Source organism: Ruditapes philippinarum, unplaced genomic scaffold (assembly GCF_026571515.1).
Source record: "Ruditapes philippinarum isolate M1 unplaced genomic scaffold, ASM2657151v2 ctg3368_1_1_1_1, whole genome shotgun sequence".
Lineage (NCBI taxonomy): Eukaryota > Metazoa > Mollusca > Bivalvia > Venerida > Veneridae > Ruditapes > Ruditapes philippinarum.
This window is the reverse complement of record NW_026854526.1, coordinates 121860-149723: the sequence shown is the minus strand read 5'-3', so window position 1 is coordinate 149723 and position 27864 is coordinate 121860. Positions and strand designations below refer to the sequence as shown.

Genomic DNA, 27864 nt, shown 5'->3' with positions numbered 1-27864 from the left:
GCTTAGCTCACTGTTAACTGCTAACTTCTCACATACTGACATGTTAACGTGTACCATATCTTCATCAGGAGCGATACACGCCATTTGTAAATGTTATCAGGGTTATACCCATAGAAAATAATAGGATATATGCTATGCGTGTAATGCATATGTGATCTATTAAAAGTGATTAAGTCAGAATTTCAAAATTGTAGAAGAGAAAAAACCAAACAATGTTAGATATAATAAAATAAATGACATCAAATTATTTAATACATTCTATCTTGATTTTACAGAGAAAACAATACCGCATGTCTAAAATTTGAACAAAATAATATTAGCAATTTTAACTTTTGTTTAATACAAATTGTTTTTACTTATACGTCATTTATTTTCTATATCCATATCCCTTACATTTTTTGCAAACTTCATAGTAATCTACCAAACCTGTCCCCGAGCAAGTCTCGCACTTTGGATGTTTTGTTGAAACTTTAACAATAGCGCCGGCACCTTCAGCCATGCCGATACCGCCAATTGCTCCTCCAACAACTGCTCCGATAGGACCGCCCACCACGAATCCAATAACAGCTCCTGATAGGCCTCCATACATCCCCGATGCTGCTTTAGCCACCGCGACATTGTCACCTTTGAAGGCGTAATAAGGAGCAATGAAATGTCCAAGAACAACGCCACCCACACCTGGGATAGGTCCTCCAGCAATAGCCTTAGCTATTTCACCAATAACAGCACCAGCGGCTGCTTTAGCCGCTCCTTCATTAAGTTTTGTTAATAAAGATTTATTTTGAACAAATGTCCTGGCAAATGTTAAAGCTTTTGCGAGATAAATAGGTTCACCAAGAATGGCGATTTTCTTTACTTCTCCTGACAGTGTATTGAAAAGGACGACGCTTCTGGTCTGGTTTGCGGTTTTCAGTTTCTCGAATTTTTCTAAAGCACTGTCTAAACCAACAGATTCAAAGGCAAGTTTTGGCTCTTCAGATTTACCGCCGTCATAATCTACTACGATGAACTTTTTCGTCATTTTAATATGTCTTCGTTGGGTTTGAAGCAGGCGAACAGTGTCTTCTTAATCAGTAAATACTGGAACTGAAATGAATAGACTTTAGATACTGTAAACGATATATTTATTATGTATATAAAGGTAGGTTAGGGTTATTTAACAGTTAAATCAACAAAAAGCAATTCGGCCACAAATAGCCAATAGACTTTATATTTGATGCTGTCCGATAATCCGGCATGTGATAACTTCAAACCCTTCGATTGTCCGGGGTGTCAAATTAGATGTGCAAACTTGTTCAGTCTAAGAACCTAATTTCTCACTAACCGGATAGAAAATTCCGTAAATGTGTCTAAATATAGCGGTCCTGGAATGTCTTATCTCGAAAGGCCTTATCTCACACTCAACGTGCAATACTTACGTATTCCTACACAAACGCGATATTCACTAATGAAACTATTAGGGCCAAATGTTTCACACCCTCTTACCGGCGCCAGTGATGGCAGATTGCTAAAGTGATGACAAACATCTAAAATTAGGTTATAAAGTTTCCTGTTATATTTTGACTTTTAGTACAGTGACATTATAAAAAGTATAAATAAATTAAAGATTATAAAATTTAGGAACACGTTCAAGAATATCGTAAAATTAAAAAAAGAACAACTTGTTTTATTCTTTGTCCTATCTGTACAATATGTAATGCATACCAAATAATCAAGTGAGCGATACGATGAAAAAATTGTACGAAGACAAAATGATGTTAAAATGTATGAAAAAGAAATTAGATGTTGTGTAAAATCTTACTCTAATAATTACTAAACACTAATCAAATTATTCTATAAAATAATTAGGTAATGTAGTCACTAATCAATTAAAAAAGAGAACAGACTGAAACTAGCATACCTTTATAAAAAAGAATCCTTCAGCAATGTCGTTTGTATATCACTTTTGTAGCGTTGTCTATCAAATCAAGAATATACGAACCGTTGACACTTGCATTTGACAGACGATCTTTTTAGCCAGTGGTTTTCTCATAAGTACGAGCATAAATACAGAACTATAAATTCGGTTCGTTCTTTTGTAGTATTAATGCGCTAAGGGTCACTTTACGTACTCCATTGTACTACTTTCAATATGTTTTATATTGGTATGCTATAAAAGGAGACCAATCTAAAGCATTTATTTATGTAATGCATGTACATACATGATAAATAATTTCGATTTCCAATTTATTGAATCTTTTATATATACATGTATATTGACACTCGGATTAATATTATACGTTTACCGGACATAAACCTTATTCCGTTAATTTATCTAAACTTCAATATGGTTTATTCAGATACAATGCAGACTTTTTACATGAATTAACTAAATGTGTATATATGTTTATACATGTACAATCATACATAAATGTTTATGTTCCACAATATTTTGTAATGTTATTATATTTAAAGCTGCATTTTATAGATATGTAAAAATATTTTTCCATCGACCTAAAAACTAAGCATTCTACAGTTTCATTAACCTTTTTAACCGTATTGTTGTAAATCTTATCAAATATTGTTCATAAATTGTTATCTTAAAAGAAAAACCACAATGTAACACTACAGTTCGTATACGAATTTTATTCAATATGTTAATGAATACTATAGTTAGCTGGTGTATATGTGCTAAGTCAAATAATAAAAAAACCCAGCAAATATGGGATTTTTACTTGTGCAAATTTAGTTTCACGGTACATAAGCCCTGTCGTTCACCAAAAAAAGTAATCATCCCATAAAAAGATTGAATTTGTATGAAAATATAAATATAATGCGGAAATATACCGTCAAATTCGGACTGCTACTCAAAAATGCTTGTTGATTTTCTATTGATGTACGGATGGCCCAAAGGCGGCCTTTCTCTAGGTTTATAAAACTCATTTTGGTTGTCTGGACACCAAAATAAGAACGGGGATCGTTTTGAAACACATTAAATAAACGAAATGTAGCTATTTCTTTTTTTCTTATGAAAATAATAAAATGCAGCTTTTATGTAAGGGTATAATATCAACAAATCTCTATATACGAAAAGATATTTATCACGTAATAATGCTGATATAGTGTTGACAAAGGATGGGAAATATATATAACTTTAGTGTGGCAGCACGTAAAACATTGTCCCTGCAAACGAATTTCCATCGTGATATACCACTCTGTGTCCTGTACAAGAAACATTGCCTGCATGGTAGAAGGCGGAAACACAAATGTCGTCTGCTAGGCACGTGCGCACACATTGAATAATATTGATCCTAGTCTTCGTCCAGATACTATGTTCGTGCACATATTTGTTATGCGTTTGTAAGGATTCAATTAGGTTTTTCTTCATGTATTTTTTGTAATGACTGTATGCGATACTATGACTTTGTTAATGAAACGACTGAATGAACAAACGGATGAACAACATATGAAATGCGATTTTAACAAGTAAACTTTAATCAGTAAACGGGATCTAAGTGGTTTTAAAAAACCGTTCTCATTTATAGATATGTCTAATTGCCGTTTAAATAAATAAAGTATATTTGTTTAGTTTAGTGTAAGATCGGAATATATTTTACCGAGTGAGCACCAAAAGGTATAATTCATGAGTGGCGCAGCCACGAGTGAAATATGAACTTTTGGTGTTCTCGGGGTGAAATATATTTTGATCTTACACTGCGCCACTCGTGAAATATAAACTTTTGGTGTTCTTGGGGTGAAATATATTTCGATCTTACATTTAACTAAACAAATTTTCTTTTTATTATATGCAAACAAACATTTAATGTGAAAGATAGATAATATATCATATGGACATGACACCTGCATGTTTTTGTACTTCATGGAAACTATTTAATAATTCTGGTTTTCCCAAAACAAAATTAATGGCCTATAAAGGGGTTTTAGCGATTTATATTTTTATAAGCCAGGGTTGTAAGTCCAAGTGCCATCCGCAAACCTTTATCATTTTAACAATATGTTTGTTAAAATACAGAGCAAATTTAGTGTATCTTATTTGTTCTTTGTTATTGTACCAGACGACGGTTCATGTTCTTGCATTAGTTTACTGCCGAAAAGCTTTTTTTGCCCATTATAATTGATACTTACATAGTCCAGATTTATTTCATTCTTTTCATGTGAACGATTGATAACATCAAGGAACATTATTTTTGTTGAATTGGAATTGTACATGTTTGAAAACCTTTGAATACAATTAATGTTAGCGACACCGCATTTGTAATACTATCTATCTCGGGATTCCTCTTCATTTGAAGGAAAATGAAAACATTGATGAAAAAGATCACGTGGTAAAAGAAGAAAATGAAAACATTGCAACAACTTCTAAAGAACCTGACCAAGAAAATGACAAGAAGAAGAAGAAGATGAAGCTTCCAAGTTTTTTTGGTTTTATTTCCACTTGGATTGCCAAAAGGAAGGAGAAACGCCGTGAAAAGAAAAGGAAGGCTATAGCACAACGCGTTCCCACACCAACGCTAGGTAAGAATTACACTTAGTCTCACTCGCTTTTTGTGACAGAAAAAATATGTATTACGTTTCCTGCTTTGTAAGTTTATTATCGTCATACTTTTATTTAAAGAGAAGAAACACAAAATATTCGACTGTGTACTGAGAAGACAAATATGAATTTATTTTGAAAGTATTTAATAAGATACATTGGCAATACTATTTCTATTTTAGTTCAATATGAGCATAGAAAGTCACGTGGCAGGGAATCTTTTGTCATTGAGGTCGATTGTAAACCCATTGTAATAAAGCCAATATTGCCGCCAATTAAGACAGCTGACGGACCTGTAAGTATAAACCCATTTTGAATGCAACATCCCAGCAGGCACATCAACGTTGTTTCAACGTTGAATTATGGTCAGATTTCAACGTTGAAATAAGGTTGGATTTATATTCGGATTTGAAAGTTGAAACAACGTTGAATTTTCAACGTTGATTCAACGTTGCAGATTCAACGTTGATACAACGTTGCAGCTTCAACGTTGGCACAACGTTGAAGTTTCAATGTCATTTCAACGTTGAAAACCCATCATACTTTAATTTTTGGATATAAAGCAAAGTAACCAAGTTTAACAAAATATCAAGACAATATTAAATACTTCAGATATTTATTTCAAAAATACAGTTCAAGTGCAACTTAAATTCACTTTAATAGTTTTAACAATTTAACTACAATCTGTTCCAATCTTTCTGGGTATGTCAAGTGTTTGAGTACTTCTTTGGCTGTCTCTTACTGCTACTGCAAATAAAAATAAGAAGTTTGTAGTTAAAAGTGACTTGGTCAATCTCAAATTATACATATAATTACTCAATTTAAAATGATTTTCCCTAAGATTTTCATCATAAAACAGCATAGAAATTGAAACATAGCTAAGTTTCATATTGACAGCAAATACTGTATATAAGACAACAAAATCTTTTTAAAAAGAAGCTACTTAAAAGTCTCACCTATGATTGGTAAGAAAAAAACTGCTCCCCGTCAGTTCCTTGCAGCACATTCCCAAGAAATTAACATTCTAGGCTCTAGCTAAGACCATTTTATGCTGCATCCTGAAATCAACAAACATGTAAATTTTATATAAATAATGTTACACGAATATTCCGAAAATAATATATTTAAGACAAGATAAATATCCAGTAGTTGAAAAATTTATGCTTAAGTTTGTATTGTAAAGAAATTCAAATACATAAATTAATAAGAATAAATCTCAGTTTAACAAACCTGACAGTCCTTTTCATGTTGAATGTATGGTATACAGGCTACAGCTGCAATACTCTAAATTTCAACCAGGACCAGGATCTAGAATATAAAATAATATATAATAAAATAGAAATAGATTTATTATTCCCCATAAATTTAAGACTATAAACTTTAAAGTTTAACACTTAAATTTGTTATTTAACTTAATAATAATGTATTTTTTTCAAACTAATAAACACTGTATTATACTATCACTAAAATATAAACATAGTTATATAATATATATTGACGAATCGTCTTGGGACGTAAATTACGTGGGCCGAACTACTTTAAAGGTTTCAATTTTATAATTGATTAAATTCTAATTAGGATATGGTACAGACAATTGTTTAATAATATGAAAAATAAATTAAAGAAAGACAAGATTTGTAAAATCATAAATTGCCAAGGACATCAATAACTTCATGCTTACAAGGCCTACGGATCCCAAGATTAATCTTTCAATTAGGTCGCGAAAACGTGTGAAATCAACTTAATCATGTGTTTTCATCTCTCATTTATTTCATGAAGTAAATTAAAGTAGAATTTTAAGAATAAATAATAATATTTAAGAAAATAATCAGTAAACTAAAGTAAAACATTACGGTAATACCTCCGAAATCCAAATAAATTGCCAATCGTGTTGTTTTCAAATTTTCCATACAGCGCCACCATTTGCACGAACGGTAATCATAAACAATAAACAAAATCATAGACGCAACAATTACTTCCCCTGACCAGCGTTATTTTATAAACGGGGTTTTGACTAATATCAATTTATTAATTAATTTTATTCATAAAAAAGTAAAAGATAAAACAACAAACAACAAAACATATTAACTAATATTTAAAGCGTTAATAGAAAGAGAAAAAATTATTTCCAAATTTATTTCTTTTAGCGCTAATTTTGAATATACGGAAAAAGATTGTAACGCAAATTTTCCTGACAAAAATCACTTACAGACTAATTCAATAAAGGAATAATAACACAAAATTAGTGGTATAAAAGTTTATATAATGATTAAACTAAATGTAAAACTTCGACCATAAACAACGTTGAATCAACGTTGTATATACATTGGCTATATATCCGTATGGTCGTCCATAGTTGAATATTGGTTGAACAACGTCACGACCATATTTCAACGTTGTTTCAACGTTGAAACAACGTCATGTGCCTGCTGGGATACTTTCTATGCTTCCGACAGGAAATATTTCTAACGTTTAATTGAAAATTATATACATGCATTAATTAGATATTTGTTTGTAACTGCAAAATTCGCTATTTAGTCAGTATATAAAATGTTGTTTTGTCCATTAGAATGGTAAGGGTTAATTACATTTGAAATTTGCCCTTCGACCTCAACTAAAAGATTATATATTAAACGTTATATCTAATCTAATGTGTATATCCGGCAGACATCGCTACGAAAGAATTAAATCCCATTCACGCTATACAAGTAACGGGCAAAAAAACCCGAAATATGCCGAGTATTGACGAATATACGATGTAGTTGTGTATCTATAAATTTACATGACAAACAACGGCACTATATGGAACGTAAGAAATAGCCAATGGTATAAGATTCGAAACTCCGAAATTAAATATTTTCTTTTTATACTTTTACCATAGATATATACAATATATACAAAGTTGCGAATTTTCAAATGGAAAGTTTGAGTTTGCCCTTAATGTTCGTTACATTTTAACAGATACGCCTAGCTTGTGAGGCTCGACATGATGCCAAAAGAAATGAGGAGCTATGTAAAAAGAAAGTACTGGCAAGAGAGCACCAGAGAAAAAGTTCATTTATATCCTCTAACAACCATTTGATTACATGTACATGTACATTTAATAACATAAATTACCTTATTTAAAAGAATGTGTGTTTTCGTACACCTGATGTTCAGACAAGAATTAACATATCTTAATTATGGTACACTTTCGATATAATAAATGTCATTTACAAAAATAATTGTATTATTTACACAACAGAAATATGCATAGAATTAACAGATACTATATCATTTACACCACACCCGATACTATATCATTTACATCAAACCAGATACTATATCATTTACATCAAACCAGATACTATATCATTTACATCACAACAGATACTATATCATTTACATCAAACCCGATACTATATCATTTACATCACACAAGATACTATATCATTAACACCACACCAGATACTGTATCATTTACATCACAACAGATACTATATTATTTACAACACACCAGATACTATATCAGTTACATCACACAAGATACTATATCATTAACACCACACCAGATACTGTATCATTTACATCACAACAGATACTATATTATTTACAACACACCAGATACTATATCATTTACATCACACAAGATACTATATCATTAACACCACACCAGATACTGTATCATTTACATCACAACAGATACTATATTATTTACAACACACCAGATACTATATCATTTACATCACAACATAGAGTATATCATTTACAACACACCAGAGACTATATAATTTAATTCACACCGGATACTATATCATTAACATCACACAAGATACTATATCATTAACACCACACCAGATACTGTATCATTTACATCACAACAGATGCTATATCATTTACATCACACCAGATACTATATCATTTTCATTACACCCCGCATATATAATCTACATAACTCAACGACAATGGTAAATATTCAATTAACACCTTTTTTCTTCGATATATTTTAGAACTGAATGCAAGCAACGAAAAGACGAGGCCGAACACCAGTTTCAGGAAAGAGTTCGACTCACTATCAGACATAGACAGACAGACGCTGAAAGAAATAGGAGCCGAATGTCGTCTCAAAGAGCCAGCATTAACCGCATGTCAACGTGGGCAAGAAGCTCACTGGCTGTTTCCTCCTCCTCAGAGTTTGTCGACGAGGGCAATAAGAAAGCCCTCGAAGTCGGCAGCTCTCACTAAATTTTAGGCCGGTCGACACTCCCTATAAATAGTAGGCCACATACTTTTTGCTATTGTCACATGATAGGCCTTTTTCTTGCATTAAACTACAAGCTAGAAGCTACTTAATCCCTTTTGACCTACTCAATGTAAAAAATCTTATGTTTTTTTTTTATTTTGTTATCAGATGATCATATTTTCTCATCGTTTTCAGCCTTTACTTTTTCGATACTGCTATCCAAATTTCAAATCATATAGTGTGTAACATATGTCCATAACATTTTATTCAGTCATGCATTTATTTTTAAGTTTGTCTTTATGTATTCATCTTTTGGAAAACAAAAGTTAATATCATTTTGCGCGTAGTCTTGATATTTTTTTTTCAAATGACCAAATTCTGTGAAATTTCAACATAATAGTTATATTTTCAGCACTTTTTCAGAAACAATACAATTTCGATAATATTATTTTATCTTAATGATGAACTTTACAAAGTTTACATTCATCTTCCTTAATTAAAAATAAAATCGTTGTTTTAAAATCTTTATAACAACCTGACCGTGATGAATATCATCTGCCTTGAACAAAAAAAAAACAACAACATAAAACCACGAAAACAAGTATCAAATCTACACTTAATTGACATTGACTTATCAACGTCAAGTATGATGATACTTACCAGAAATGGATATTTTTGGACATTCTCATCTTAGCAACAAGGAAATACTTCTAGCTTACATTATACATACTTTTTAAAAATGTTGTTAATTCAAATAGTTTTACACATTTTTGAAAAAAAAAACACATCATAGTTATGTAAAGAAATAACTTAAAAAGTTAAAATTATATTATTTTTCATTTGTATAAACAGTTAAAATCAATATGGCTATACACATCATTGACATTCCTAGATTTATTATTTAATGACTATTCACGTGACATGGCTACGATATTTCAAGGCACAAAGACCCTTTGGCCTGCTGTTATAGGGATGTTGTCGGCTTTGGTTTTTGGTATTTTGTTTTCAAAACTTCCTCTCAACATTGCACCATTGATATTAAGACTTAAAATAGGTATATCAATAAAATAAATACATCTACAGTTTATTTTACACGTTTTCCTAATACATGCATATTCAAATAAAAACAATTTTGTTGTTGTTGTTGCTTTTACAACCATTTTAACTTCTCGGTATTACAAATCATCGTAACAAGTAATTGAGAAAGGCTTGGTCATGTCAGGATACAGTTCTTAGTGTGTTGATATCATTTACCAATTTACTAGTTCTAAAAGCATATTATGCCTTAGAAACGAAAAATTATTTACTGTTTTAGAAAAGAGCAAATATGAATTCTATAACATTTAAATATTGGTTTTAGAGCATGCAAGATGCTTGGTACCTAAAATTAGAGAAAATTGTGAAATAATTCGCCATAAACCTAGCGAATTGTAAACAAAGAATTATTCTGACTTCCATACTAGAAATAAGTTTGACAACCACTCCCACTGATAAGTGTTTAACAAACAATGAGAAAGTCTTCAATTTCCTATTCCCTGTATTTTCCTTATATTACAACAAAGGATTTACCCAGTTACATTTTGCTAGTCACTTTTAGACTAAGACTTCAAGTACGTGTGGTGTCACTGGTATGATGAGTATAGACTAGTATATGTCCATATAACTTCTACTGCATTTGTTAAACCGGTAATACATGTATAAATAATATATTCACATAAATCAACTTGCTTTTTAATATATATTTGCAGTTCCCTGTTCTTCAGTGTTTAAAAATAGCGCATGTGCCAGTGGATGTGCCAACGGTGTGTCACATTCTAAATCATATAAATAATATATTCACATTAATTAACTTGCTTTTTCTAATATATATTTGCAGTTCCCTTTTCCTCAGTGTTTAAATATATTGTTCCAGCACATGTGCCAGTGGATGTGCCAACGATGTGTCACATTCTTAATCGCATCAGAATTTTTGGATATGGTGCGGAATGGTTACGTTGGATTTCCAGACCAACATCCATATAAGATGCGGCCTCATAAGCTTAAAGTTAATTGGTCTATAATGATCACATTTTCCATAAGTTTTTCCAAATATTAATAATAACAATAAAAATGTATCATTTAGATATCTTATACATGTATAATATAACTTGAAAAAAAAGTTGATATAAAATTCTAAGTGAATTAGTATGAGCAATCATATGATGAATAATAATATTTTGTTCCAGAACATTTTATTATATGTAAAATAAATATATGTAATAACGGATCATGTATCTCACGCCAGCATCATCAATATATAAGCCGCGTCACGGCAAAACTTGCGACCAGCATGGATTCAGACCAGCCTGCGCATTCGCGCAATCTGATCAGGATCCATGCTGTTCGCTATAAGTTTCTCTACATGTAATAGGGTTGGTAAGCGAACAACATGGATCCTGATCAGACTGCGCGGATGTGCAGGCTGGTCTGGATCCATGCTGGTCGCAAACCCATTATGTTGGTTTTGTCGTGACACGGCTCATATATGTATAATTCTCTCATGGTTTCTTCTCATGTATGATACTTAATACTACCAACGTAATTATTCATTGTATATCATACTTTCCAGTATAGATCAATTCACTTTAACATAAAAGGGCCACATATTGTTAGCTATATTTTACAGACAATATATATTATGTAAGAAGAACTAATAATACCATTTTTTTTTTTGATATTGCTTATCTCACAAAGATACAGTAAATAAGATTTATATTAATAAACGTTAATTCTGTGTATTTACGGCCATCGCGGTACACACATAGCTCGAAACTTGCGGTAACACGAAATTACGATGATGAAAAGTCGAAATAACGAAACCACGAAAGTACGACCATAGTTTTGATATAATCTAAAAGCTTTAGTGTCATCATCAAAGTATTATCACACTGTTAGCTCCAGTTTTCTTGAAAATCGCGACATTCATTAGAGTTTGCAGAAAAAAGACAAACTCAAACAACATAATAAAATATTAAAAAATAAGTATTTCAAAAGAACATTTAACAGCACCTACAAAGGTTATCTTGTAATCTATGGATGGCTCAAAATGTTACGCAGCCTCTCAATTTTCAAACTTCAAAACTTTAAATCTGATTACTTATAGATCTATTAAGAAAATGTTTTGAATATATCATTTTTGTGTCGCCTCTACGGAGTAGTGGCGACATATAGGGATCACTTCTCCGTCGTCTGTCTGTCCGTCTGTCTGTCTGTCTGTCCGTCCGTCCGTCACAAAACTTGTCCGGACTACCCCTCATAAACTACTGGTGCAATTTCATCCAAACTTTACAGGAATGATCAGTACCAAGTTTAGTTGTGCATATTGTCAGCATTTTCCGGTTCAATGATTTTTGTCAGAGTTATGGCCCTTTAATAATTTTTAATTTAAAAGTTTGTCCGGACTACTTCTCTTATACCACTAATGCAATTTCAATGAAACTTTACAGGATTGATCGTAGCTCAAGTCCTTGCGCATATTGCAAGGGTTTTCCGGTTGAATGATTTTTGGCCGAGTTATGGCCCTTTGATAAAAAGGTGTTTTTTTCTGTGTGTTGCCAGATACACAAAAGCTTGTCCGGACTACTCCTCATAAACTACTGGTTTAATGTTAATCCAAACTTTACAGGAATGATCAGTACCAAGTCTTTGTTGTGCATATTGTCAGCATTTTCGGTTCAATGATTTTTGTCAGAGTTATGGCCCTTTAATAATTTTTATTTTTTAAAGTTTTGTCCGGACTACTTCTCTTATACCACTAATGCAATTTCAATGAAACTTTACAGGATTGATTCTGTAGCTCAAGTCCTTGTGCATATTGCACGGGTTTTCCGGTTGAATGATTTTTGGCCGAGTTATGGCCCTTTGATAAAAAGGTGTTTTTTTCTGTGTGTTGCCAGATACGCCAAAAGCTTGTCCGGACTACTCCTCATTAACTACTGGTGCAATTTTATCCAAACTTTACAGGAATGATCAGTACCAAGTCTAGTTGTGCACTGTCTGTCTGTCTGTCCGTCTGTCACAAAATTTGACCCAACATGAAATTGGCCATCATGAGGCGACACATGTGATTACTGATCGCTCTTGTTGTGTCGCCTCTACGGAGTAGTGGTGACATATAGGGATCACTTCTCCGTCGTCTGTCTGTCTGTCTGTCTGTCCGTCCGTCACAAAAGCTTGTCCGGACTACCCCTCATAAACTACTGGTGCAATTTCATCCAAACTTTACAGGAATGATCAGTACCAAGTCTTGTTGTGCATATTGTCAGCATTTTCCGGTTCAATGATTTTTGTCAGAGTTATGGCCCTTTAATAATTTTTAATTTAAAAGTTTGTCCGGACTACTTCTCTTATACCACTAATGCAATTTCAATGAAACTTTACAGGATTGATCTGTAGCTCAAGTCCTTGCGCATATTGCAAGGGTTTTCCGGTTGAATGATTTTTGGCCGAGTTATGGCCCTTTGATAAAAAGGTGTTTTTTTCTGTGTGTTGCCAGATACACAAAAGCTTGTCCGGACTACTCCTCATAAACTACTGGTGCAATGTTATCCAAACTTCACAGGAATGATCAGTACCAAGTCTTGTTGTGCATATTGTCAGCATTTTCCGGTTCAATGATTTTTGTCAGAGTTATGGCCCTTTAATAATTTTTATTTTTAAAGTTTGTCCGGACTACTTCTCTTATACCACTAATGCAATTTCAATGAAACTTTACAGGATTGATCTGTAGCTCAAGTCCTTGTGCATATTGCACGGGTTTTCCGGTTGAATGATTTTTGGCCGAGTTATGACCCTTTGATAAAAAGGTGTTTTTTTCTGTGTGTTGCCAGATACGCCAAAAGCTTGTCCGGACTACTCCTCATTAACTACTGGTGCAATTTTATCCAAACTTTACAGGAATGATCAGTACCAAGTCTAGTTGTGCACTGTCTGTCTGTCTGTCCGTCCGTCTGTCACAAAATTTGACCCAACATGAAATTGGCCATCATGAGGCGACACATGTGATTACTGATCGCTCTTGTGTTTGCATCGTGGAATTAAAAAAAGAAATAATATATATGAGCTGCTGCACCATGACAAAACCAATATAATGGGTTTGCGACCAGCATGGATCCAGACCAGCCTGCGCATCCACGCAGTCTGATCAGGATCCATGCTGTTCGCTTACAAAACCTATAACAAGTAGAGAAACTGACAGCGAACAGCATGGATCCTGATCAGACTGCGCGGGCCGCAAACCCATTATGTTGGTTTTGTCATGGCGCGGCTCATATGTTATTCTGAATGCTTTAAAAATGGCTGTACAACTATACATGAAAGCATCAAGTTCCCAAGTAGCAGACGAGAAAGTTGATTGAAGTACACATTAAACTGTTTAAGCTACTTTATCTACTGTGCACTCACTGCATTAAAATGAACGACTAGGTCGTGAACTTTTGACCGGATAACGTGTAATACACACTTGTGTGAGATAACGAAATTTCAAGTTATTTTGGACATAAAATTAAATGTTGATGTTTGACAAGATATAACTAAACAATCAATTAGATAAGGAACATGGCTTCAAATTTACGGTTTCAGGATAAAGTTGCTATTGTAACTGGTGGTTGTAAGGGCATAGGAAGAGGTTGCGTTGATATATTCGGTAAGTTTACTTTTAGCATTATGTAACATCTTTCTTAAATATACACATTCTATACTGTGTATTCCACGGTGAATGGGAAAAAAGAGAAAAAAGTGGAACTTAATCATTTATAGCTGCATATTTTATACCATAATTTTTCAAATATTCGGAATATAGTTGCTTGTTTGCTTGTTCGCAGTTTGCATATTTACTGATTATAGCATTAAGTCCAGAGGAAATTTTCAACAAAGTTACAGCTACGGACAGCATCATTCTATATAAAAATTTAAGTAACAACTTGAACCTGTGATTTGGAAAAAAAACCTATTTTCATTTTGTATGAATTATATCAACATAGGGCTGAACACGTGTATAATCACCTGCCATTTGTCCCCATGATTCAGGGCAACATCGGAAGAGAGCATGGGATATTGAATTTGAGGACTTTCTCAGCCGGTCCTAAAATCTTATATATGCAGTGGCAATTTTTTATCTGCATGGGAGTTTTCGTGATGGAGGAAAACTTTACACATTGCTGGTGCTTAAAAGGCAAATTATTTTAGAGTGTTGGTTGGGCATCTGTCGGTGTCGGGTTTTATCCTATGACGAGTCGTACATATGACCATTTAAATGTGTACAACATCAAACAATGTCTTGGTCAAGATAATACGACTGGATGTTGAATGTCACGTCATTGTGTCAGTGACATGCTTTATGTAGATAACACTGAAAGATTGCTGAAAGATACCACAGATGGGGGAGCTGTAAACCGCGGGACGAATATTTTCTGTTTTAAAACACTAAATATAGAACACTTCACCCTTTATCTGTTGAATTTATATATTGGATTATACAAGCTTTGAATTGAGAAAAGTTCGTTTGAAAAATAAGCTTTTAAATATCAAAATCTGGAGAAAATGTGATCCCTCGGAAGCATTTCTTACTACAAAATTACATGAAAATTACAGACTCGGTTTGTTACATGAAAATTGCAGACTCGGTTTGATTGAGTCTGTACATGAAGAAATAATGATTCAGGGCAACATCCCTTACGCCTTCTAGCACCGGCTTGAGCCGTACTCAATTTTCAACACTAAATGTGCTGGAATCAATGATCCCGAAGGACCAGAAAAATATAGCAACACTGAAGTTAATGTACGGGGCAACTTTTTACAGCTGCCACATAACACTTGACACCTGCTGTTGTGAAGTATAAAAATTTGGAGAAAATGTGATCCCTCGGAAGCATTGATTACAACAAAATTACAGAAAACTTAATTTATTGAGCCGGGTAAAACTACGCAGAAATGCAGGCTTGCTTGGCACCATACTGGTAGAAAAGACATTATTATTATTATTTTTTTATCATTTATTATTATTATTAATTTTATTATTATTATTATTATTATTATTATTATTATTATTATTATTATTATTATTATATCAAATTCATATTGTATCACACGTAAAATAAGTGTAAGACAGTTTTATATACAAGACTGATTCTCTTTGACAAGTAAACAGCTGTCAAACCTGCTAGCCGAATCCAATGCTGTATAAAAATCCAATATAATTCATATTGCACTCAACTAAGTAAAATATCTTAAATAATTATATTTAAATGACAGTTTCATTAAATTTTCTCTTTTTTTTTCAGTTGAAAATGGAGCCAAAGTTGCCGTGTTTGATATTGATGGTAAAACATTTCTTTACGTTTCCATATTTTATTTATAATAAAATATTACAAACTTAAAGCTTTTATTTTACTGAGGTTCAAATCCTAAGAAAAATATTACAAAGATTGACTCATGCATTTAAAACAATATGCAAAGATATTAAAGAAAGTCAGAATATCAGTTGAAATCGATTTTTTGTGCCTGTCTTAACCCGATTTTAGTTCAAAGTATTTAAAAGCTTTTTTATTTGTAGATCAATTGCATAATAACAATGATTGTTTTGGAAAGAAACAGGGTGAGCGAATGATCTGAAAATTTGCGCTCAATTTATTAGTCCAGATGTTCATCAAGTAGTAAACAGATCTCGAAGAAACATGTTCAGTATCCTCAGTTGAGTGCCTTTAATAACATAACCTATCATGGAAGTTTCTACAATTTGTAAAATAGCGAGGAATGTCCTGTTTGCTATTCTCAATATAGAGCGTTTTGGTCTTCTTGAACGTAAAAGTAATATAAAACAAGCAATGTTTAAAGAAAATACCATTATTGATTGAGCTTTTATTCAACAGATGCTGTGGGAGAGACGATGAAGCCCGAGGGTCCCGGAGAGGTGTTTTATATACACTGCGATATGACAAAAGAAGAACAAATAAAGGTAAACGAGTTTTAATGTTAATTTAGGTTTAAAGGCACATTATGCCTGGGAAACCAAAGATTTTTTTTCATCTTTAGAAAAAAGTCCTATACCAATTAAGTTATGGTTTTAGATCTTTTTAGATGATTATCATTTGAAGAAAGGGCAAACTGTGAAATGGGCTTCAAATAAACAAAGTCCATTTTATATTAAAGAACGTTTAAAACCGGAAATATTACTTTTATTGACGATGTTTCCCATTGGGCGTCAAGCGAAAAAATGACCTTTGTCATAAATGCATTATTTCTTCTTGCGCGGCGGCCATATTGTTCGTTACTTAAATTTTTATTTGCATATTAGGAATGACCTCACGAGCTTAAACCATATTTGATCCTACAAGCTTCGACACGTTATCGCTTCAACGTGTCCATCTCTAATTGAGTCGTTACAGCTTCATATACCTTTAGGTATGTATACGAGATGTAGTATGGAACATCTCGTTTTTATCGATACTTTGCATCCTGTGCAATCTATATCGTATTTTACAACACGAAATTCTAAGTAATTTCAATCATAGTATACTGAAGTCAAGAAATGTAATTAATTAGTTATGCATTAAAACCGCATACTGGTAAATACATACACTCCTTATAGGCTTGTCATGCTCCCCCCCCCTAAAATTCATGTTACCTTAAGCACATTTATTTGTATAAAAAATATGCGAATTAAACAGGATAAAAAAGCCAAAATGTACAGAACTTTGCACAAGCAATAAGACTGTCAGATTTTTCTTCGCGCGTTGATAGCGAAATTTTCTAAGTCTACCGAGCTTCTTTCTATGAGCAAGGATACTTAACAACCAAAATTGTGCTGTCCTTAGTTACACCTTCAGTGTTTAGCAACAACGTTTATAAATCACCGCTACAGTCCGTTTTTAATTTGACATGTGGCATCTTGGAACTAAAATAAAGATTCTACCTGAACAAAACATCGATATCGATAAAAGCCAATATATAGCAGTAACTTTATCAAAAAGTGAAATTAACCGGTATCGGTATACTAGACGCAGCAACTATACTGTTTACATCATATTATAAACGATATATAATTTACGTATTGTATTTTATTTAATATTTTTCTGTAGCGCAACAACTGGAATTATATTGAAACGAATATTTAAAACAAACTACATGTTTTTGTTTTACATTTCATTTTATTTTATAGGTTGTCAGTTCATTACAACACCTGATATATGACACAAAAAATTCATTTACCGAAATGGACATTTTACTTTTACATGAATACAACCCTAGATGTTATGGTTATACACATTTTGACCTAGGAGTTCCCAGGAGAATTATCATCTATCTACGAAACCACCTATCTACCAAACACTAAAATCTACATACATTTACGAACTTGTGCATTTTGTCTTTTAAAACCCAAAGTCAATCACGGACTCAAATGGCAACAGGAATGTGCATATCTTTTTGGATTGACAAGTAAAATTATAGAAAAAAACAGCAGAAAAGACATATCATTACTGTTCTTGTAGTAATGGCGTGAATTTTATACCTGTTCAAAATTGTGATGTTTTACCACGTTGAAACCCAAATTTGTGACCATATGAAATAAAAACAACTAATTGGAGAACATTGTTTTCAATTGCAAATCCTGTATAATAATAACAATACAGCAGGCCAGGGTGTATTGACACACTCGATCTCATTTCATTTAATTTTATCTTTAAAGCTGAGCTTTAGCTCGCGTTTGTTAAGAAGTCAAATAATGATCTTCTCCATCCTCATATTAAATGAACCGATCATTGCCTTAAAGGCCTGTAAGACCGGCTGTATTTTGTATGTTCTGTTATACTGATGTTTGGATGTGCGTTACTTTTGGAGATATGCTGGATGACTGATAAATGAAAAACCAAGATTTAAATTTGAATAACAGAAATAGTTTATGTGATAGTTAAGATGGAATTTTTTTAATATAACAAGACATTATCAATAATTATAATAATTATTCAGTAATATTTAAATTACCAAATACTGACGGAGAATTTAACAATAACTCACTTTGTATTTGAGAAGATACCGAAATCTTGGTCGATGTTAAAAATCTTTAACAACCGATACTTATGAAATGAACTTTTACATAGCGATGAAAAAGAGCTGATTTGAATATTAAAAACCAGCTATATTAATATAAATTATTTATATAATATTACTTATGAAACCATTTATGAAAAATATAAAACAATAATATTTTATTTCTAAATAAATATATTAAGTTAAGAACTTAAATCTAACATATCTTATGAAGCAAAACTTAACTTTATACATTATCCTATGACAATTTTATTTACTTCAATGACAAGAAATATTCCAAGATCTCAGTTATCTAAGTTACAATCAATTAATATAAAATGACATGATCATATAATATGAAAAGAAAATTGCGCAAATTATAGAATTAAAACATACTTGAGAGACACAGTTTAAGATTAAAAAACAAACATATTTGTTACAGTGAAACATTGAATGAAAAATAGTAGATAGTGATAAATAAGTAACGTAACATACCTGATAAATGAAAATCCAAGATTTAAATATATTTAGATAACAAAACTAATAAATTCTGTGACAGTCACGATGGAATATGACTTCACAGAAATGTCTGTTTACATACAAGTAAATCAATAGATTTAATCATAAAAGGAAGATATTGACACATTTGAAAAGAAAAGGGAAATAAAACAATCACATATTTAATGGATATGCAGATCTGGTAATTATTTCCCAAGGGCCTAAAATCCCTTGATCATATACAAAACCGAATGTCAACCAGACAAAATCAAAATCGACATCTATGTCGCTACATTTTCATTTGAAATTCAATTTAATGTAGCTTTAAACTATACAGTGTGTTGGAATCATTAGACAAACGGATGTTGTATTACCATATAGACAGTGTGACTTATGTGAGTCGAGAAGGACAGTATGATCCTAATCTTGGCGAGTATCCAGGAGCATTAACCGACGAATTAAACTGCGGAGAACACATTGTAGGGTCTGTTTCAAATGGTGTCAATGCTGTTTCAAAAAGTGTAATTACTATTTCATTATTTTCACGTATGTTTTCTGTTTTTGTCACGTTGAATCCCTGTTATATTAGTGATTATGTTTTTTTTTTTTCTGGCAGCGACAGAGGCATCTTTTAATAACTGAAAAAGAAATTTCAGTTTCCGCTACACTTGAGACTGGTTCATGGTTGAGTTCTCTAGGCGCTCATTCTTTCTTACGTGTGAAACGTTCCAGTCCTATGAGTACAGGGTAGACTTCATCATCTTTTTGTGACAGGTTTTTGATACCAGTTATTACCACTTTACGGCTGTGAAAAAAAACAAAATGGACTAATTTATTTTAAAAATGTTGGGAGGGGAACAGTTCGGGATTATGAACGACCACTCTTTCTATCGCCAACAACTGTAAATCTAACGCGGTTCATAAGGTGTGACTAGCGGATATTGTTAAAAATATGATCTATCAATGTTAATCCGAGACGCTGTATACGTTCTGCATATTGACGAAGTCTTTGACGTTCCTCTAACACTGGATGCCTTACCATTACAACTAATAACACCACTGAAGAAAACTATGCAATTACCGCCGAAGGTTTTGTGTTGCAAACCGGTCCGGGAAATGTTTTTGGATCATAACGAGCTTATATGAGCTTATATGATAGCATAAATGCCTCAGGTCCATGGAATAGTCCTGGTTAGCGTTGCACACAACGTTGATGATAATCATGATGCGAAGTCTCGAATCTCAATATCATCATTGACATTTTTGTTGTTAATATCTGCTTAATATACGAGAATGATCACGTGACTAAAGAGTACTGGGTCGGACTTAAGAGTACTGTGTCAGGTCTTTTTCTGAGATCCAAATTTCTTTGGCCAATGCAATCAACGAACTAATACTTCCTTTTATTTGTTTCGCGTCCTTTTCTTAAATACTTTTTCAACGTGGTATTCTATATTTTGATCAACACTGGCTGTCTGCAATTCTTGTTCATTCACTTCATTGGCGCAGTATTTTAAGGTATATATGCATACATTGTCTCGTTTGAATATTTCGCCAGTCAAATCTCTGTCAAACACGCTTTTCACGTGTGATACTCGTACTGATTGACCTACTTTAAACCTGTGGTGTCTGACCTTGTGTTTGGTTAACCTGCCTTTGGTCCTAAGTAAGGACTACTGAAGTATGCTTTCTCCTTCTGACTCTTAAATTATGTTTATTGCTTTTTTTTCTCCAAGGCTTCTATGTATAGTTGAGTTATATGAAAGAACAATATTTCCGAGCAGGCCAAGATAACGTTCGGTTCGGTTTTTTCGTCATATATCTTATCGGTTAATGCTTTAGCGTTTTGATACATATCTCCACACAGTTCACTATTTCTCCGTATTTAAAGCATAGAAATGATGAATTTCCATTTGCTGAAGATACTTATAAGCCTTTTTGCTTGTAAACTTCATGCCTCGGTCTATTCTCACCGTATTTGGTTTTCTAGGACCAGATAAGATACACTCTAATGTAATAACATCGCCACTTTTCTTGGTTTTGATAGGTTCACAATAGACAAAGCGAGAAAAAAATCTACTATGCCACTTAAACGTATTTATAACCGTCATAATGTTTGGCCAAGTCAACCATATCCATTAAGTCTATATCCCATTAACTATCTATCCATTCTACAATGACGCGAAAAATTTCCTTTTGTCTCCTGTAGTCAGGGAAAAAGCTTGCTGACTTTGAAGCAATTTTCGGATTTATGCCTCCCGATTTTATATTTTCCCTCTGACTCAACCAAATGATTCATTTGTTCTACACCAGAATAGCTAGGTTGGAAGTGTTAACATACTAAGAAGAAAATCATGCTGCTTATTGACAACAAATACAAATACACATTCTTACAAATTAAGTTATAGCAAATTTATCCAGTACATATCACAATACAGTCGATTTCATAATATGTGTTCTGGTTTCTTCTATATAGCCTTCAAAAATGTTTATTAAGTGTTCTACTGCCTCGCGTTTAAACTGATAGCATTTCACAACACGTTCAAGCAAATTCATACTAAACGTTAACATAATTTATTCGTTTGATCCTTCGTACTTGCACTAAATGCGCCTACTCTAAAAGAAGAATGTCAGACTGATGCTTCAAAACCAAAACCGCCGAATCCGCCTACTGGGGTTGGTTTCTGTTGATGAGCACCACCTATTCTTATATATTCACAGTTATGCGACCACTTGTAATGTCTCAAAGCGATGTCTGAACTTACCCAAGCGCTCAATTCATAGACACGCAGTTCGATTTCTGATCGGATGTTATTTTTTGAATGACATTATCGATCTATTTATAGACTATTGCCATTGTAAATAATAGTCACGCGATTACACCAGATTCCGCAATCGTTGGGGTTGCACTCTGCGCACAGTAGGGCTCCTATCTGGTTCATATGATTGCTATGTAGGTAATAGGACACTACTGCGTCTAATTCGGTCAACACTATCCCAATCTCTGAAACCAGTTCCTTTAAACAGGATTACTCTTTCGGTCTCAAACAAATTCCTATTTTGGTCGGTACAACGTAATTTTCTGGTTTCCAGTCAAACAGACGCTATTTTCGGCGACGTTACATCAGACATTTCCTCCAACATGGGTCAAACAACTTTGTTTTGTTTACTAAAGCTGCCCTGTCCGCATATTGTAACTGAACTACCAGGTTTTTCCATCACATTAACGTTAAGCTGATGCCCCTTTTTGTAAGTTTGTCATCCATTCATTCTCTAATATCGACTCAAGATCGCCTTTCCATTCATTGACTTGCACATACCTCTGATTACCGAGACTAAACTTGCATCTATAACTAGCCATGATTCTTGGTCGAGAGTCAGAACTCTTATGACCAGCGTTAGTGTTCCTCCGTCTTATATTCATGTACAACAAGGTCTCGTCTCTCCTGATTAGTTAGCTATATACGGGAACTTGGATGTAATTTTTAGAAACAACGTCATTGTTCTCTTTGTTTGATCAGTCTTTGCATGAACAACACTTCATGTTAGTCTTTAAATAAACTCCAAATAAGTCGCCGCGTTTGTGTACCGAGGTCATTTTTATATACGAATGAGTCACTGTAAATAGTAACAAGAACATCCAAGATAGCGTTACTTTGTTAACATTTAAAGATATGCCTATACTACTGTACACAATTTTACAAGAAACAAATATCGGAACATGGTCATGTAGAGTACATTAAAATTGAAAATTATATCTTGTACTGAGCACAGGCTATCATTAGTTAAAAACAAAATCGGAGGAAATGATACTTATAATTACCGTGTATCATTATTATATTGATTAATTGATAACACGTATATCTTGGTCAATATAATAAAAAGTGTTAAAACACATTTCTCAAATTCAACATTTTGGTCAGAACTGAATGAGTAGACCAGATGCAGTCATCAAACATGCCGGACAGTCAGCCGATACTTACGAGTATGTAGCGCTTTTTCATTTGACGTCACTAACGTAACTGGCAAATCAGTGCCCTGATGGCCTAGTAATTGTCCCGAGTTTGTTTTTTTCGTATGTAGCTGAAGGACCAATGCTATCTGTTGGCAAATTTAACGATCGCACAGATTTTCTGATTTACAACGAACGTCATATTTCTACATTTAACGCTATGATCACTGCTGTTTAAAACTTGATAAGTTAACCATTTTTTGTCTGAATAACGTCAAATGTGTACATAATATCACTTATATATTATTAAATGGTTTGGTGCAATATATGGAAAATAGACAATAAATTATGAATAAACTATAAGTACAACTTAACTTCAAAAATTTGTTGATGCATTGCGCCGGGTTCGCCGGTTGTGTGTTACCATGGTTATTCAATATCACAGGGAACACGCGATTAGCTTAATAATTTAACAAATTTATGATTGCCGTACATATGAAAATGTTCTTAATTTAATGGAATATGAATACGCAAGTCTCTTAGTCCTATTACTTTTTGTACAACCTTCTTATATAGATCTACAAGTGTTCAAACATAACTAGTGACTTTCATTAAATAATTCAAAGCGAACACAGACAGTGCAATATTACAAGCAGATATTATGATGTTACGATTTAAAGCAACTGAGTTGAAAAGCCGGTTGCTTCCATATCATCAAAATATATTTAGACTATACATGTAAAAGGAACAACTTTTAATATCCTTGTGATTATTGTCTGAAAAATTCTTACAAACTACATGTTTACAAAGTTTTAGAATTCTAATAATCATTACAGAGATTTCTAACACTTTCAAACTTTAGTTTGTTATAAATGCCACAGCGTCATTAACATGATATTTATTCAAACCTAGAGCACATATTTAATACTGCAAGTAATACTTATGAATTAGAAGTTAGGCATAAAGTAGCAAAACTGCTATACCAAAAGAAAAGATTGCATTAATATAATTATTTATTTACCAAATTTATATACACGTTCAAAGGCGCTTTACAGTGATATGCACTGAATTACTAAATAACAATCGACACTATCATCTATAAAAGTAAAAGGTTTTGAAACAATAAATGTAAAACATATTTAAAAAAAACAATTATGTAAAAATGTGATATTAGACTAGCCGTTTGAAGTTCAAACATTAAATATCAAAGTCATACGATAAAAAAATTTATGTGTTAACTTTCATATTATTTCATAAACCAGGCAGCAGTTGAAGCCACGATTGATAAATTCCAGAAGATAGATTGTCTAGTGAACAATGCTGGATGGCGTAAGTTTATTAAAATTTATTATGGTAACTTATTGAATAAACAAACAAGAACAAATATGGTACTGATTAATCTTTTAAAGTTAAGAAACATGTAAAATTAAACCCCTTAAATTCATACAAATTATTTGCAATTATTTATATGCTTTGATAAGACTATGGAATTATATTACCACACCTAAGGATGTTTTGATGATGTATATCCAAATGCCCAAAATGTTGTGATTTTCTTGCTTTTAAATCGGCTTTTGCAACGTTAAAAATATAGTTATAACTAAAAAACTATTTTTCAATTAACAAATTTATTTTTACTTGTATATTAAAAGATAAAATATATGAGAAATAGTCAACAGCGGTGAAATGATACTTGAAAGGACATCAAGGGACATCTTTCTAGCAAAAGTAACGATGGGATCTCGCAGTGACACTGTGATTTAACACAAACATAGTTATTACCACAATACGTGAGAATCAATGTTGAGGCTACGTCAACTTGTAATTTCGTTTCCTATTGTAGACCCACCTGCAAGAACTATTGATGGGTTTTCGTCAGAGGAATTTCGAAAGTTGTTGGACTTAAATCTTATAGGATACTTCCTTGCTTGTAAGGTAAAGCCACATATGCCTACACTTATTTGTGTAGAGTTTCTTTATAAATATATTTTTCAATCGTAGCGAAGACTACATTGTGCATCTTTCTTCAGTAATTTACACGAATATTATAAATGCAGTAGCCTGATTCATTGCCTCAAAGATATGTTATTTATCTTAAAAGAAGTTTATTTATGAATACATTTTTGAAAACATTTGCAGAAAAGGTACATTTTAAATAGCTGTAATTGCTTGAGAAACAGATACTTGTTTGCGATATGTTTGCAAACATTAGTTGACCAGTTCCGTAACAGAGCATAGTTTGTTTTCAGTTTGCTTTACCATATATTCGAAAGACAAAGGGTTCAGTAGTAAATATATCTAGTGGCGCTTTCACGGTCGGTCAACCTGACGCAGTGACGTATGTTGCTACAAAGGTAATTTGATCTGTTTCCTTTTATCCTTATTAAAAAGTTTATGGTAATCTAAGTCCTATATATATTATGACTAAGTAATGCTTACAACGGGGTAACCAGACATAACAGGACTGGTAATATAATTCCCAGATTTGTGTACCAAAAGATGAAGGTCAGTGTACAAAATGTCAGATCAGTCCCTCGCTCCGTGTCCTAGAATTATTATTTTAGTTCTGCAAAATGGCATGAAAATTAAAAGCGTTTAATCGGTTTTTAACTCAATGCCAGCACAGAATTGCATAAAAAGTCGAGTTACAATCTTATTATGAGTAAATTTCTTTATTAATACTTTACATATTTTTTTCTCATTTGTGTGTATCAGATAACCTATGTAAGAATTTCAAATTTAATGTTTTATGTGGAGTTCCTTTGATTATTAAAGTCTTGAAAAGTCCAGACTCCCTGTCTATATTCTTTTTTCTGTAACGATATACTAGTATTGATTTTATTTTTACTATAATACGTTTTAATTATGTGTTATTTGTTATGTTATCTAATGTTAAAAACGTAATGATACGCTTTTTTGCTCTTTATTTATATTGGTTACGTTTTGTAATGTTTTGTTGTCCTGTTACCCTCATGTTATATGGAATGTTGTAATATGTTATAATGATAGTGATTTTTATGATACGTTACATTTTGTTATGTTATGTTATTTGCTAACGTATGTCACAATATTTGTTATGGTAGATTTATGTCATGTTTTGTTATGTTGTAAAAACATTTTATTGTATGTAATGATGTAATGTGTAATCATAATAGGAATGTGTTATGTTATTTGTTTAAATATGTCATGTTATTTGGTATGCAATATCATAAATTGATGTCTTGTTATAGCAAGATATCGTATTTAATGTTGTAATATTTATATAATGTTATTTTACGTTATTTGTTTTGGTATGTCATGTCATGCCCTTCATATCTTTCCATATCATATCATATCAGGTGATCCAATAATTATATTCATTGAAATACCACGAAGTTCAACGTGTAAGGCTCAGTGGATTTATTTTTGTATGGCGTGAAGTATAGAATGTTACTTTTGTAGGGTGGTATTGTTGGAATGACACGTGCCCTTGCAACAGATGAAGGAAGGCATGGTGTTCGAGTGAATTCGTGAGTAGAGGTTACTAAATTAATTACGATATTGTGTGTCATGATTGCTAGAATCAGCTAAATTTTGTTTTGGCTTAAATCAACAAATGTGAATAATATGAAATGGATGAGCATCATTAAAAAGTCAGAAGAATAATTATCTGTTTTCAATGTTATAAGAGTTATTTTGCCTTTTTGCATTTGTAAAATTGCCATGTTTGCATTTATTCTTATTTGTTTTGTATTAATGTGCAATAATGACAAAATCGTGGATTTAAAAAAACAAAACAAAACAAAACAAAAAAAAACAAAACATATTGTACTCTTAATGTATATATTTAAGGATATCGCCTGGATGTGTTTGGACTCCTTTATTCGAAGAATGGGCAAAAACAGCAGAAAAAGGAGAGATGGAACAAATAAAAGATATTAGTGTTAGTTAGAAAATATGTTTTGACTAAAAACTGTTTTGACTAAATTACTTTAAAATAATTCTTTCTGTGAATACTAAAGCTAACTTACTGTGTATAAATATGAAAATTGTTACGTGATGAGAAAATAGTATGACAGTAGATCGCTGTAATGTTGGCTTTTTTAAAGGAAAAAAAGGAGAAAAACAATGAATATTATTTAGATTATAGTGCAAAATGTATTCTTTTTTTACCAACACTTTCATTGTGAACATAATATACTAAATCTTTTGTTTTTTTAGTACTTTCTATGACCAGAATATGTGGAGAAGCATGAACCAATTTAATTCATTATTTCAAGATTTCATTTTTTAAACAGTTCTGGTCAATGATAGTATTTATTGTTGTTGTATTTTCAGATTCTGCGACGGTTTGCAGATCCACGTGAGATCGGAATGGCATGCCTATTTTTAGCAGCTGATGCAACTTTTACAACCGGTGAAGATCTTAGTTGTACTGCGGGTATAGAAAGGGGATATGGGATAAAAATGAAATAGCCAAAACTTGATTTTGTTTGCTTACTTGTTTTTCATCACTTGGCACGATCAATAAAATCCTATCTTAAATGGTGTATGTTGTTAATGTTCAAAGAATTTATTTATATGCATTTTTACAATACGCTAGTTAAATATCAT

The 27864-nt window shown here is 32.5% G+C and overlaps 2 protein-coding genes and 1 long non-coding RNA gene across 5 annotated transcripts; 1 reads left to right on the top strand and 2 right to left on the bottom strand.

Moving 5' to 3' along the window:
- Nucleotides 1-42: 42 nt before the first annotated feature.
- LOC132740365 (uncharacterized) lies at nt 43-2099 on the bottom strand. The gene is made up of 2 exons (XM_060728246.1): nt 1901-2099; nt 43-1086 (listed from the first exon to the last, which is right to left on the bottom strand). The coding sequence occupies exon 2, from the start codon at nt 1019-1021 to the stop codon at nt 368-370; it is 654 nt and encodes a 217-aa protein (XP_060584229.1). The 5' UTR covers nt 1022-1086; nt 1901-2099; the 3' UTR covers nt 43-367.
- A 2765-nt stretch (nt 2100-4864) lies between these two features.
- Nucleotides 4865-6499, bottom strand: LOC132740364 (uncharacterized). Of its 2 annotated transcripts, none has more exons than XR_009627144.1 (4): nt 6396-6499; nt 5765-5842; nt 5491-5592; nt 4865-5278 (listed from the first exon to the last, which is right to left on the bottom strand). It is a non-coding gene; the product is annotated as an uncharacterized LOC132740364 (long non-coding RNA). The 2 variants fall into 2 exon arrangements; XR_009627143.1 differs by having other exon boundaries at nt 4865-5281; nt 6396-6498.
- A 7713-nt stretch (nt 6500-14212) lies between these two features.
- On the top strand, nt 14213-27800 carry LOC132740371 (17-beta-hydroxysteroid dehydrogenase 14-like). 2 transcript variants are annotated; one of them, XM_060728252.1, is made up of 9 exons: nt 14215-14439; nt 16076-16114; nt 16664-16749; nt 24534-24600; nt 25115-25206; nt 25521-25625; nt 26713-26780; nt 27103-27193; nt 27589-27800. In XM_060728252.1, exons 1-9 carry the CDS (start codon nt 14352-14354, stop codon nt 27724-27726), a joined length of 774 nt encoding a protein of 257 aa, XP_060584235.1. In that variant the 5' UTR covers nt 14215-14351; the 3' UTR covers nt 27727-27800. The 2 variants fall into 2 exon arrangements, with proteins under 2 accessions (XP_060584236.1, XP_060584235.1); XM_060728253.1 differs by lacking the exon at nt 25521-25625 and having other exon boundaries at nt 14213-14439.
- Nucleotides 27801-27864: the final 64 nt, after the last annotated feature.